The sequence below is a fragment of the Aquarana catesbeiana genome, linkage group LG09 (genome assembly GCF_042186555.1).
Source record: "Aquarana catesbeiana isolate 2022-GZ linkage group LG09, ASM4218655v1, whole genome shotgun sequence".
NCBI classification, from domain to species: domain Eukaryota; kingdom Metazoa; phylum Chordata; class Amphibia; order Anura; family Ranidae; genus Aquarana; species Aquarana catesbeiana.
The window spans coordinates 44,330,207-44,345,096 of NC_133332.1; the positions used below are offsets into that span (position 1 = coordinate 44,330,207).

A 14,890-nucleotide genomic window follows, 5' to 3' on the forward strand; every position below is an offset into this window, starting at 1 on the left:
GTTTTCTGATAATTGTTGTCTCAATGAAAAACTACAAGGTGTCCCAAAAGTCTGCATACATAGGAAGAATGAACAAACTCATATTGTATTTTATACTAAATTTTATATTTTTATATATTTAGATACTTGCATAACAACAGATATCTTGGAACGTGTTCACCATGGGTGGGGGAGAAGACTGTGTGTAGAAAGAGGTGGCCAACACGTAGAGAATATTTTGTAACATTTTGTAATGAATATTTTCTAAATAAAAGTACATGTAGCTACAATTTCACATTTTCCCTATGTCTGGTGACTTTTGGGACCCCTAACGATCTGTGAATAGGTATTCTGTGCTCTTTGTGTGTGTGTGTGTGTAGCACCCTCTACTGTGCCACTAGCTTAGTGCAGGCAAATTTATGTTATGACTCATGGTTAGTTTGTGAGTCGGGAACTGGGTCAGGGTTACTGCAGGTCAGGCTGGATGTCTTACAGAGGCAGGACTCTGGTACCTCCCCCTGGATCTGGAAGTTTGGAGAAACTTCTAGAAGTTAGTGGGCGGAGGCCAGAGGGGCTGATCTGCATATTTGAGAGAATTTGGCCAATCCCCAGATGCAGTGCCGAGGAGACTGTCGGTGGACCAGGAGGGGACCCGTGAGTCTGGGGGGGGGGGGGTCTGGGGGATCTGCCTTTAGGCTGGGCACAGGCTGGTTTGGGAAGATCCTGGCAGCAGTGCGGTTTGAATCAAATCTTTCCTAAAGAGCAGCAGGTAGAACAGTGTAAGTACATCAGACACCAAGGGGAGATACTGTCACATGTAGCAAGCCTTTCAGGAGGAAAGTGTTGTGCTTAACCCTTCCTATCCTTTGCTCTGAGACATCTTCAGAGCAGCCAGGTGGGCTGGTAATTCCTGCAGGCAGTAGATCTGGGAGCAGTTTCTATGGTGGAGTTGAAGATACTCCTGTATGGAGCTTACAACACAATGGGGTTGATTTACTAAAGGCAAATCCAGATGGAAGTGCAGTCACTCAAGATCTGAAGGGAAGATCTGAAATGAGGGGAAACTCTGCTGATTTCTATCATCTAATCATGTACAAACAAAAATGCTGTTTTTTATTTTCCTTGCATGTCCCCCGCATATCTACAGTGACTGCACTTCCAAGTGCACTTCCAAATGCAGTGGTAGTCCACTTGTAGTGCAAACTAGATTTGCCTTTAGTAAATAAACCCCCAATGTGCTACTTTCTAAAGAGACTAATGCTGCGTACACACGAGCGGATTTCACGGAAGACTTGGTCCGGAGGACCAGAGTCCATCGGATAATTCGATCGTGTGTGGGCTCCAGCGGTCTTTTTTTTCCCCAAAGTGCGACGGACCTAGAAATGAAACATGTTTCAAATCTTTTCGACGAACTCGAGTACGGTCGAAAAGTCTGCTCGTCTGTATGCTAGTCCGACAGACAAAAACCAACGCTAGGGCAGCTATTGGCTACTGGCTATCAACTTCCTTGTTTTAGTCCGGTCGTACGTCATCACGTACGAATCCATCAGACTTTGGTTGATCGTGTGTAGGCAAGTCCATTCATTCGGAAAGTCCGTCAAAAAGTCAGCCCGTGTGTACGCGGCATAAGAGTTCCTAGTCCTCAAGGGACTTTTGCATTTTGATCTTTAGAGACTGTCAGTGTCCAGGAAGGAGGATCCTGTATATACTGTAGGGAGGAAGTTGTCCCTGTTTATTGTTGCAGTCAAGCTGGCCATCCCATAATTCCTATTCCCCATCCAAGTTATTACCCCTAATAAACAAAAAACAAGCTCAAAGGCCGTTCCTTGTGTCTGGATGAAAGTGGGAAATGCTTGTCATCCAGCTGTGCAGGAGTGAGGAAACCATTTTTCAGCAGCCCTTGCAGGGCTAGTGCTATATTGGGTTGGTAGCTTGAAAGGCTACCTGAACGAGCCCTTCACTCTAATTTCTCTGAAGAACACCAGGTTTACTTCAATGTATTCAATATTATTTCTGCTCTATAAGCCCTGACAAAGGGGGACTTCTAGACACGTTAGCTATCTATGTGATATGTATTACAATCAATAAAGATCACTGGATTGGAAAAAAAAAACTTGTGGCACTTCTGCTTTTATTCTTACTACAGGTATTGTGAGGACCTCTCAGGGTCCATCTGTTTTCAGAAAGCTGACTTTGTCTCAAACAACCTTCTTTATTGGCTACCTGAATGAGCCCTTTATTTTAATTGCTGGAAGAACACCTGTTTTGGTCCAGTTTATACGATGTTATTTCTGCTCTATAAGCTCTGATGAAGGGGGACTGCTAAACCCCCCAAAATGTGTTAGCTATCTATGAGATATGAACTACAATCAATAAAGACCTGCTGGATTTGAAATTACCTTGTGTCTCTCCCATACAGTGAGGGAAAAAAGTGTTTGATCCCCTGCTGATTTTGTACGTTTTGAACACTGATAAAGAAATGATCAGTCTATAATTTTAAGGGTAGGTTTATTTTAACAGTGAGAGACAGAATAACAACAAAAAATCCAGAAAAACGCATTTCAAAAAAGGTATAAATTGAGTTGGCAATCCTAGAGGTCAGACGTTTCTTGTAGTTGGCCAGCAGGGTTGCACACATCTCAGGAGGGATTTTGTCCCACTCCTCTTTGCTGATCCTCTCCAACTCATTAAGGTTTCGAGGCTGACATTTGGTAACTCGAACCTTCAGCTCCCTCCACATATTTTCTATGGGATTAAGGTCTGGAGACTGGCTAGGCCACTCCAGGCCCTAATGTGATTCTTCTTGAGCCATTACTTTGTTGCCTTGGCCGTGTGTTTTAGGTGATTGTCAGGCTGAAATACCCATCTACGACCCATTTTGAATGCCCTGGCTGGGGGGAGGAGGTTCTCATTTAAGATTAGACAGTGCATGGCCCTGTCCATCGTCCTTTTGATGAGTTGAAGTTTTCCTGTCCCCTTAGCAGAAAAACCCCCACAAAGCATAATGTTTCCACCTCCATGTTTGACGGTGGGGATGGTGTTCTTGGTGTCATAGGCAGTATTCTTCCTCCTCCGAACACGGCGAGTTGAGTTTATGCCAAAGAGCTAGATTTTGGTCTCATCTGACCACAACACTTTCTCCCAGTTCTCCTCTGAATCATTCAGATGTTCAGCAGGGGGACCTTGCAGGTGCTGCAGGATTTCAGTCCTTCACAGGGTAGTGTGTTACCAATTGTTTTCTTGGTGACTATGGTCCCAGCTGCCTTGAGATCATTGACAAGATTCTCCCGTGTAGTTCTGGGCTGATCCCTCACCGTTCTCATGATCATTGAAACTCCACAAGGTGAGATCTTGCATGGAGCCTCCAGACCGAGGCAGATTGACAGTTATTTTGTGTTTCTTCCATTTACGAATAATCTCACCAACTGTTGTCACCCTCTCATAAAGCTGCTTGGCGATGGTCTTGTAGCCCATTCCAGCCTTGTGTAGGTCTACAATCTTGTCCCTGACATCCTTGGACAGGTCTTTGGTCTTGGCCATGGTGGAGAGATTGGAATCTGATTGATTGCTTCTGTGGACAGGTGTCTTTTATACAGGTAACAAGCTGAGATTAGGAGCACTTCCTTTTAAGAGAGTGCTTCTAATCTCAGCTCCTTCCCTGTGTAGAAGACACCTGGGAGCCAGAAATCTTGCTGAATGATAGGGGATCAAATACTTATTTCCCTCATTAAAATGCAAATAAATTTATAACTTTTTTCTGAATGCGTTTTTCTGGATATTTTTGTTATTATTCTGTCTCTCGCAAAATAAACCTACCAATAAAATTATAGACTGATCATTTCTTTGTCAGTGGGCAAACATAAAAAATCAGCAGGGGGATCAAATATTTTTTTCCCTCACTGTATATCTACTTAATACAAATATTTCAAAGACCTCTCAGGGTCCATCTGCTTTCAGAGAGCTGACTTTGTCTCAAACAACCTTCTTGATTGGCTACCTAAATTAGCCCTTGGATTTTGGGTTATTAAAAGTCCTGCATGCTGCATCTTTGGTGCGGTTTTCAAAACTGCTCTAAAAACGCAGCTCCCCATTGAAATGAATAGAAAACATGTAAAAAATGCACCTGCATTGTGTTTTTGGTGTGTTTTTTGAGTCACATTTCACAGGTGCATGCTGGATAATAGGCATCCAGAAAACGCACCAGAAATTTTGCAAAAATGCTTTGCGTTTGAGCAGTGTAAAAACAGACTAAGTTACATACAGTATACAGAATTTTATTCCATCAGCGGGGGGATGGGAACTTCCCATCATCCCAGCCCAACAGGATTGAGTTGGGATGAGAACTGCTCAGCCATTCACAGAAAGCTTTGAATTTTCTGAATAAGTACATGGCTTCCTCTGATTGGCTGAGGTGGCGATTGTGACATCGTCCGCTCGCCTCTGCACCTCAGCCAATCAAAGGAAGCTTTGTATTCATTTAGAAATTACAAGGCTGCATGCACAAGGGTGCATGTGTTGGTGAAGGGAATAGTTTATTTGGACCAGCTTGGGTGTAGCAGAAAACTGGAATTCATTGTTCAATCATTTTAGGTTTTGTCACCCTGATATAGATTCCTTATATACTCGAGTCTGATTAAATAATACATTACCCAACTGTTCATATTCCCAATATGTGCCTGCTGTGCCATGTACTTGTATGAGAAAGTATCCTGTTCTCTTCTGTTAGACACGAATGTTAGTATTTGCAACTCCATCAAAACTTTTTTTTGTTTTTTGTATATAGGTAGGAAAGGCTAGAAACTATCTCAGGTTTTTTGTTTTGTTTTGTTTTTTCCAGCTCTTTGTGTTCCCATTGGGGAGATTTCCACTAACTTCCTGTCTCACTGACTGGGTGTCAGAGGGGACAGGAAGTGATGGAAAATTTCTTTAAAGGGGGTGGAGACACTTACAATAAAGCTTTTTTTTTTCTAGTAGGTGGGGGAAAGTTTATAACCATGGCCAGGTTTTTATTGTTGTGTGGACCTTCCTGTCTCTGTTTCCATCATTTTTTTGTCCTACTTTCACAGAGGTGGTCACTGAGATACACAGTAAACGGAAATCTCCCCAATAGAATCACAGACAGTAATAAAAACCTAATAGAGGCTCAAACCTTTTCCAAGGCTATTCAAAAGTAAAAAAAAAAGTTTGGTTGGTATAGTTTTGGACATAATAGGAAAAGGTTAAAACATCGCTCAGGCTTTGATTTTCAGTTTTGGGGAGATTCATCCTCCTTATTTGTCTTGGTAAGCATTGCAACCAGAACAGGAAGTAATAGGAAAACCAAGAATTTACAGTTGACCCCAGAAACAAAGGGGAAATCTTCCTATGGGGACACCTATTCCATTAACAGCTGTCTAAGATGAGATTTCCCCTCCTTTGGAGAGATGTCATGTGACTTAGGGACAGGAAGAGAAAAAAATTCTTCTCAATGAGACAGCCATAACAAAAAAAACAAAAAAAAAATATTGTTACAGTTAGACTTTAATAAAACAGTACTTTGCACATGTCTGCTCTCACCTGGTGCCCTAGGATAGTGTTGTAAAGCTCCTCCTGGGCGGGTATTTTTATGGAAGGGGGTTTTTTCCTCCGACTCCGCCCTGCCCAGGATCCTCCTCTCCTCCTCTGCAGTTCTGTAACGATCCCTCTTTCATCAGAGGGAAGAGAAAACTGGCGGTAGTTGGGCATTGAAAAGTGTCGCTTTGGTTGGAGAACCAGTTCAGGCAGCAAGGCTCTTTGTTCATCTAGACGCCTGGTCTGTGCAGTCGAGAGGAGATCAAAAAATTCTTCAGTGTGTAGAGAGAGCATTGAGGCTGAAAGACCTGAGAGAAAGAGAAGTATAGAAATTATAGCAATACTGTAGTACCTATTCCCAGAAATATTATACTGAACTACAGATTTGAGGCATCTACATATCTATTTTGTGTTTATTTCAGCAAGAAGGATCATCCCCTCAATCATCTTTTATCTGAAATGTGCACCTCCTGAATAGTCTGTTACACACACTCTTCATAAGGAATACAGGATAGATAGATAGATAGATAGATAGATAGATAGATAGATAGATAGATAGATAGATAGATAGATAGATAGATAGATAGATATCACCAGGGCTTTTTTCTGGTGGAACATACTGGAACGCTGTTCTGGCACTGTTCTGTTCTAATCTGTGTAGCGTGCTGCGCTTGCCTGTAGAAAAAAAGCACTGGTGGCTGCGGAGGGATCAAATGTGGAGGCACCCCCACCAGAGCACTCCCTACCCCCCCCCCCCCCCCGTATCCTGTAGTGTACTCTTAATGATTATGCAGCCTGCCGCCTATAACAATAAAACACTGGCGGCCGCTGAGGGATCAAACGGGAGTGGAAGGTGGAGTGATCTGTACCCACCTCTTGGTGCAGACTGTGCGGAAGCTTATTTTGGTGCCAGTTAACTTGCTGTGTGAGCGTGAGGTGTGGCGCAGATGGATGGTGTGGGTAGGTAGCCTGTCCTCCTCACTAGCCTCCTGTTAACTGTTCTGTGCTGGAGACTGTGGAAACAAGTTTTCTGGTAACAAAATAACAATGCTGCTAAATGGGACTGGGCAGTCTCTTTGCTGGACTGGGCTGCGACTGTCTATTTGCTGGACTGGGCTGTCTCTTTGCTGAACTGGGCTGCAGCTGTCTCTTTGCTGGACTGGGCTGCGGCTGTCTCTTTGCTGGACTGGGCTGTGTTTTTGGTGGACTGGGCTGTTTCTTTGGTGGACTAGGCTGTCTCTTTAATGGGCTGGGCTGTCTGTTTGCGGGATTGGGCTATCTGTTTGCTGGATGGGGATGTCTCTTTGCTGGATATGGGGAAGTCTCTTTGCTGTATATGGGGATGTCTCTTTCCTTGATCTGGGCCTGTCTCTTTGCTGGATATGGGTTTGTTTCTTTGCTGGATATGGGCCTGTTTCTTTGCTGGATATGGGCCAGTCTCTTTGTTGGATATGGGCCTGTCTCTTTGCTGGATATGGGCCTGTCTCTTTGCTGGATATGGGCCTGTCTCTTTGCTGAATATGGGCCTGTCTCTTTGCTGGATATGGGCCTGTCTCTTTGCTGGATATGGACGGGTTGAAATCGTCTGAAAGTCCCTCTGAGCTTATTTGGTAATTACTGGATATTTCAAATATTTTGTGCATTTTGCTAAATTATTTTTTATTAACAAATTCCATACAAATTACTTTTATAGCCCCCCAAATTATACTTGGTTACCTGTTTTCTGAGGGAGCGGTGCTAGAAGGTGTGTAGGGGTTGAGTAAAGGGGCAGTTCTAGGGGTGGGTAGGGGGCAGAGACATGTGTGGCCTAGGGGAGGGGGGTTAGTTCCTGCACATTTTCGTTGAGAAAAAAAGCCCTGTATATAACCCTCTTAGTGTAGAGTAGGCTGCTAGGTAAAATTAGCTCCTCTGTAATTAGAGGAGCAAGAGGTTGATTGTTTATGGCTGCTCAGTGTTTCACATGCTGCTGCTCTGTTGCTTCTACCTGACTTCTATAGGATTCTAGAGCCATAGTGGGAGAAAGAACAGGGCATGCAGTCTGAATATTTATTGCACTCCAGCTAATCCCCAGGAAGGCGTACCCAATAGGAGGTGAGAGTCCTGAGCAGCAAGGAGCAGTGTTCTTGGGTTCAGTCCTGTGGAAGGAGACCCCTGTGTAGGGGCTCTGCCCCTGGTGTAAGACCTTAGAAGAGGCTTTTAGGAAGACTCTGAGGTCCCAGCTAGGCTTCCATTGGGGCCTATTAACAAGTTCAAGTCTGGGGATTAAGTTTGGTCTGGAGCAGTGGTCACTGGTGGTATATTTTTTTTGGGGGGGTGGCAAACAAATGCACCCACAGACTCAAGTCGGTTGGGTGGTCACCAGCCCCATCTAGGTCGCGGGCGGTCGCTTCCCCTGCGTCTCCTCCTCCTCCTCTGCATCACGGCGGCTTTCGCCTTGCATCTCCTTCCTCCTCCTAGGAGGCGGCCAATAGGATCGCTTCTCCTCTTGGCTAATCAGATGACGGGTCTCAGGACCTGCTTCCTGATTAGCTGGGAGGAGAATCAGGAAGACAATATCGATTATTAATTCACTATGGTCACACAACTGGGTGGGCTCAGGGTGCAGTGCTCTGTGCCCCAAGCCCATCCTTTTTTAAAGCCAATATGAGGCTCAGGCTCTAATCAGGTGCTTCTAAAAAAAAAAAAAACAAAAAAAAAAAAAAATACCCCATTGGAATCCAATGCGTCCGGTGCCCTGCATGTAAATTAGGGGCCGGGCGCATGGATTAGGGGGGTGGCGCCCCATGTGGACGGGCCGCCAGTGGTCTGGAGAGCCAGGAGGAAGTTGGTGGGAAAGAGTGCAGCTGTCCTGCAGCGGTGTAAGTCTACATCTCCCGCATGCATGTGGGAGCCCTCATTTACGGCACAAGCTCTTAAGTTTTCGGCACGGTATGCATTACAGCACGGGAGAGCGGAAGGTTAAATGTATTTTAAATCACTAACAAATTTAAGCTAAACTCCAGCTAACACTTTATTATCAATTAAAGCAAACATTTTTTTTTTCTTTTGGGGTAAAGGTTTTACCTAAATAAATAAAAGCTGATCATTGTAAGCACCCCTGCTAGTGTTGAACGGTTTTTCTCAACCCTGTAAACTGATACATCTGAAAGAGAGCTTGTTCTTTTGAAAAACTGATTACTGGATGGATTACCAGATGAAAATAGAAGAAAGAAAGCCTAAAAAATAAAACTAGGGCAGCCATCACATCTAAGAATTGCAATATAATAAATGTTTGCTTTTGGGTTAAATGCTGCATTAACTGCATCACATTGTATATTATAGCTGTCAGGAGTTAAGCTTTAAGGTTTCAAGTCTTCCATGTTGAATTAAAAAAAGAAAAGGAAAAAAAAATCTTTGGATTTGAGATTCTTTTTGCTCTGAACTCATACACTTCTGGTGATGTTGCAGAATCAGGATGCAGTAAACTAAATACACCACAAGATAGCGTAGCAGTGCCACTAATATACAGTAATAAGCTCCCTCTATAGGCACATATCAAATAAGTCTTATTGTATAAAAAGGTTCTTTGTGCACAGTTTGCAGGAGAATTGTGCTTCCTTTCCACCCCAAGATGTATGAGCATTATATGTCAGTAAAAATTACCCCCCCCCCCCCCCCCAAAAAAAAATCAAGCATTACCTGCATGCTAACCCCTTAAACATGTATTCCTCTTGCAAGCCAAAATTGTTGCCAAACACGAATTTCCCCTCCCAGTACAAATTCCCCTGCTGCAATTCCCCCTACCAGCCAAAATCTTTGACTCTCAAGGTTTTCTTACCTGCCCCATTGACTCTTTGCTGGGAGGAGATGGGGACAGTTGAGGAAACCCTGCACCGTTCCAGTCCTGATGCAGGAGCATTGCAGGAGGAGGAGCTGGAGGGGAGAGATAGAGAGAGAGCACATCCTCCCAGCTCTCTTTTGCTCTTCTGATTACGCTTGTCATTTCCCGCACTAAGCTGACAGGAGTAGTGATGCTGCTGTCACTACTCCTGTCAGCCTGTAGCAGCAGACTTCACACGGCACCCCCACCTCACATGATACCACAGTGCCTGGGGTAGCTGCCCTCTCACCGATCCCCCTCCCCCTGCTGCCTCCTCCCTAGTCCTGGCACTGGGTGTATGTTAAAAACACAGTATAAATGGATCAGTATAAATGGAATCAGCTAACCCTGCAGCTGTGCTAATATGAGAAATGTCATTCCATGTACCGTGACTCCTAAATAATGCACAAGGCCAAAATCCAGAGAGCCTATTGCAGCTTAAGGGAGTGGCAGCTCAACCACGTATTTCATACCACTTACTTCGTTTATTTAACTAGGACAGTGGGTAAAGCTCATCTGCAGGTCAGGATGGCGCGTCAACTAAGTGCAGCTTTACCCATTGTCCTAGTTAAATAAACATTACACTGGGTTACCCTTGCTTACACGGCTTGGCCTGAAGTTGAAAACCTGAACTAATTACTGCCTGCTTGTGGCTATATGCCACCCTCTATACAGTGTTTATCACCCGTGGAATAAGAGTCAACTAAGTTAACTCAGTGGTATTGCTCTTTATAGGGTCTACTTTTCAGGTGTGTGGATTTCCAATATAATACCCCTTTATCCCCCAGTTGGGGGCTTGATGGTTAATAGTGAAGGGATATGCACGTTTAGTGATGGTGCTAGTCACCAGGACTTACATGCCTATCTAACCGCCACTTTTTGTACCTAATATTTACTTGGGTGTATATGGTGTGTGTGCTTGATTTATATGTGACACGTGACTTTTACATAGACAACCTTGTCTTATTTTAATATTAGTCTAAGTCAAGGGTAGGCAACCTGGGGCCCTCCAGCTGTTGTGGAACTACATTTCCCATGAGGCATTGCAAGGCTGGCAGTTACAATTACTCCCAGAGTCATGATGGGACTTGTAGTTCTGCAACAGCTGGAGGGCCCCAGGTTGCCTACCCCTGGTCTAGGTATTGGTGATGGGTACCTAGTTTTTGTATTTTTGTTTTCATTAATTGTGCAATAATAAAATTCCCTTGATAAGCAGCGTGGTCCACCCGTGACTTCCTTTCTCGGGGGGGGGGGGGGGGGGGTCTCCTTTCCCCCTGTTCTATTTTTGTTAGAGTTTTAAGCCGCAGAGACCACACCATAGTTGGTGAGCCTGCATCTTAATGGACGCTGCACCTGTTACGCACATCAACTTGATGGTGCAGTGCATCAACAATTGTGAGTTGATGGTTCCTTATCATATTGCACTTTCAATAATGAGTTGGCCCACCCTTTGCAGCTATAACAGCTTCAAATCTTCTGGGAAGACTGTCCACAAGGTTTAGGAGTGTGTCTATAGGAATGTTTGACCATTCTTCCAGAAGTGCATTAGTGAGGTCCAGGCACTGATGTTGGATGAGAAGGCCTGGCTCACAGTCTCCGTTCTAATTCATCCCAAAGGTGTTCTATCGGGTTGAGGACTCTGTGCAGGCCAGTCAAGTTCCTCCACCCCAAACTCGCTGATCCACGTCTTTATGGACCTAGCTTTGTGCACTGGTGCACAGTCATGTTGGAACAGGAAACTGTTCCCACAAAGGTGGGAGCATAAAATTGTCCAAAATGTCTTGGTATGCTGACACCTTAAGAATTCTCTTCACTGGAACTAAATAAAAGGAGAGTGGTTTTGGGACTTTTCATGAGGCACATGGTGCAATAGGCTCAGTGCCTCCATCCCTGTTTGGTTAAGCAGGAGAGAGGAAGTTGGAACTTTAAATGAGGTGTGTGCAAAGCCGTAGGTAAATAGGAAGTGTGGGGACACATTAATGATTCATATGTATATGAAAATATCCTACAGCATAACATATAACAAGGTATTAATATTGAGAGAATTTTTTTTATTGAACAATCTCATTGACAAGAAGTAAACAATTCATATTTATAGAATCCATACATGTAGTAAAACCAAACATTCATATATAATTGGCAGACATAAAAACGCATTATAGTAAAACAGTATTTGCATCTTAAAAAGCTGGACGCGTTTCGTGGAGAATTCCACTTCCTCAGGAGGAGGTGCAAGGTGCGTTACAATAAAAATAACATTGTAATCTCATCATTGAACAAAGAATAAGGGAAGGGAGAGAGGGGGGTGAGGGGAGAGAATTAGCCCACCCCCTTTCCTAGTTTACTCACACATTAGCTCAAAGGACAATATGTGGTGCTACAAACAGAAAATCCTCCGGGGATATCTGCACCGGGAACTGTGGGAGTGCTACCCAATGAATTCCAGGGCACACATAAAAGAGCCACACAATAGGTGCAGATTTCCATCGTGTATTCAGGGGTATCGAAGTCAAAAAAATCCCAAGAGGGGTCTAGGAAAAAATATGTTTTAATATTTAGTGAATCTATAAGTATGACTAGTGCCTATATGAGATAGATGAGGTCACTCATAATAAGATCCCAAAAGGAAGGACTATGTATAGAGAAATTGTGCTGGTGAATCTAAACGTGAGTATAAAAGTTATACCAAGATAAAAATGCTCGCAAATTACGGGAACCTCGGAATAAGTGACAAGTGACATCCCAGGAGGACTTTCTGTCTGTAGCGCCACATATTGAACTGTGAGCTAATGTGTGAGTAAACCAGAGAAGGGGTTCCTTTTGTTTGGGGTGGGCTAGTTCTCTTTTCTCCCCCGTCTCTCCCTTCCCTTATTCTTTGCTCAACAATGAGATTACAATGTTATTTTACACTTTTTATAGTGACGTACATTGCACCTGCTCCTGAGGAAGTGGATTTCTCCATGAAATGCGTCAAGCTTTTTAAGATACTGTATTATCATCATGCGTTTTTATGTCTGCCAATTAAATATGAATTTTTAGTTTTACTACATGTATGGATTCTATAAATATAAATTGTTTACTTTTTGTCGATGAGATTGTTCAATAAAAACTTCACTCAATATGAATACCTTGTTATATGTTATGCTGTAGGATATATTTATATACAGTGCGGACGGAAAGTATTCAGACCCCCTTAAATATTTCACTCTTTGTTATATTGCAGCTATTTGCTAAAATCATTTAAGTTCAATTTTTTTCCTCATTAATGTACACACAGCACCCCATATTGACAGAAAAACACAGAATTGTTGACATTTTTGCAGATTTAGTAAAAAAGAAAAACTGAAATATCACATGGTCCTAAGTATTCAGACCCTTTGCTGTGACACTCATAAATTTACCTCAGGTGCTGTCCATTTCTTCTGATCATCCTTGAGATGGTTCTGCCTGAAGAGCTCAGAGACAGAATTGTGGTAAGGCACAGATCTGGCCAAGGTTACAAAAAAATTTCTGCTGCACTTATGTTCCTAAGAGCACAGTGGCCTCCATAATCCTTAAACGGAAGACGTTTGGGATGACCAGAACCCTTCCTAGAGCTGGCCGTCCAGCCAAACTGAGCTGAGCCTTGGTGAGAGAGGTAAAGAAGAACCCAAAGATCACTGTGGCTGAGCTCCAGAGATGCAGTCAGGAGATGGGAGAAAGTTGTAGAAAGTCAACCATCACTGCAGCCCTCCACCAGTCGGGGCTTTATGGCAGAGTGGCCCGACGGAAGCCTTTCCTCAGTGCAAGACACATGAAAGCCCGCATGGAGTTTGCTAAAAAACACCTGAAGGACTCCAAGATGGTGAGAAATAAGATTCTCTGGTCTGATGAGACCAAGATAGAAATTTTTGGCCTTAATTCTAAGCGGTATGTGTGGAGAAAACCAGGCACTGCTCATCACCTGTCCAATACAGTCCCAACAGTGAAGCATGGTGGTGGCAGCATCATGCTGTGGGGGTGTTTTTCAGCTGCAGGGACAGGACGACTGGTTGCAATTGAGGGAAAGATGAATGCGGCCAAGTACAGGGATATCCTGGACGAAAACCTTATCCAGAGTGCTCAGGACCTCAGACTGGGCTGAAGGTTTACCTTCCAACAAGACAATGACCCTAAGCACACAGCTAAAATAACGAAGGAGTGGCTTCACAACAACTCCGTGACTGTTTTTGAATGGCCCAGCCAGAGCCCTGACTTAAACCCAATTGAGCATCTCTGGAGAGACCTAAAAAATGGCTGTCCACCAACGTTTACCATCCAACCTGACAGAACTGGAGAGGATCTGCAAGGAGGAATGGCAGAGGATCCCCAAATCCAGGTGTGAAAAACTTGTTGCATCTTTCCCAAAAAGACTCATGGCTGTATTAGATCAAAAGGGTGCTTCTACTAAATACTGAGAAAAGGGTCTGAATACTTAGGACCATGCAGGGGCGGATCCAGGGGGGGGCAACGGGTCAATTGCCCCCTCCGAGAATGCTGAGGAGAGGGCAGGCAGCTGGGTCCGCGGGAGAGAGAGAGCGGACGGCTGGGCGGGTGACAGTCTGAGACTGACAGTGGGCGGGTGAAGGAGCGGACGGCCGGGCTGGTGATAGTCTGTCAGTCTCAGACTATCATCAGCCCGGCCGTCCGCTCTCTCACCCGCCCACTGTCAGTCACTGACAGTGGGCGGGTGAGAGAGCAGACAGCCGGGGGGGGGGGGCTGGTGACAGTCTAAGCCTGACAGTGGGGTGGGTAGATGTGAGCGGACGGCCGGGCTGGCCGCTGGTGACTGCAGAGAGTGGGCAGGTGACATTTAGAGAGCGGCCGGGCTGCTGGCCAATCAGGGAGCCGGCGGGCGGGGGAGCAGAGAGATGACATCATCTCTCACTGCCTGCCCTGCATCCCTGCAGTTCCGCCCTCACTGTGCAGGTAGCTACGGGCAGCAGAGAGATTACATCATCTCTCTGCTGCCTGACTGGTAATCTGCTGCCTCACCCTCTGGGAAACAGAAAGTGACAATTGTAGCTGTAGCAGGCAAGTGACAATCTGCAACGTGTGGCAGATGATGTGGCAAGTGACAATCTGCAACTGGTGGCAGGCGACATGGCAAGTGACAATCCGCAATGTGTGGTATGTGACGTGACAATCCGCATCTGGTGGCAGGTGACGTGGCAAGTGACAATCTTCATCTGGTGGCAGGCGATGTGGCAAGTGACAATCCGCAATGTGTGGCAGGCGACGTGACAATCCGCATCTGGTGGCAAGGTGACGTGGCAAGTGACAAACTGCATCTGGTGGCAGGTGACGTGGCAAGTGACAATTGTAGCAGGCAAGTGACAATCTGCATCTGGGGGCAGGTGACGTGGAAAGTGACAATCCGCAATGTGTGACAGGGGATGTGGCAAGGTGACAATCTGCATCTGGTGGCAGGTGATGTGGCAAGTGACAATTGTAGCAGGAAAGTGACAATCCACATCTGGGGGC

General features: G+C 44.8%; 1 protein-coding gene across 3 annotated transcripts in view; it reads right to left on the reverse strand.

Moving 5' to 3' along the window:
- GPSM3 (G protein signaling modulator 3) overlaps positions 1 to 14,890 on the reverse strand; it is a 107,115-nt gene that overhangs the window by 3,091 nt on the left and 89,134 nt on the right. For all 3 annotated transcript variants that reach the window (XM_073598389.1, XM_073598388.1, XM_073598390.1), the window contains exon 4: positions 5,536 to 5,837. In XM_073598389.1, the coding sequence (XP_073454490.1) occupies positions 5,536 to 5,837 (302 nt within the window). The remainder of the gene's footprint in view (positions 1 to 5,535; positions 5,838 to 14,890) is intronic.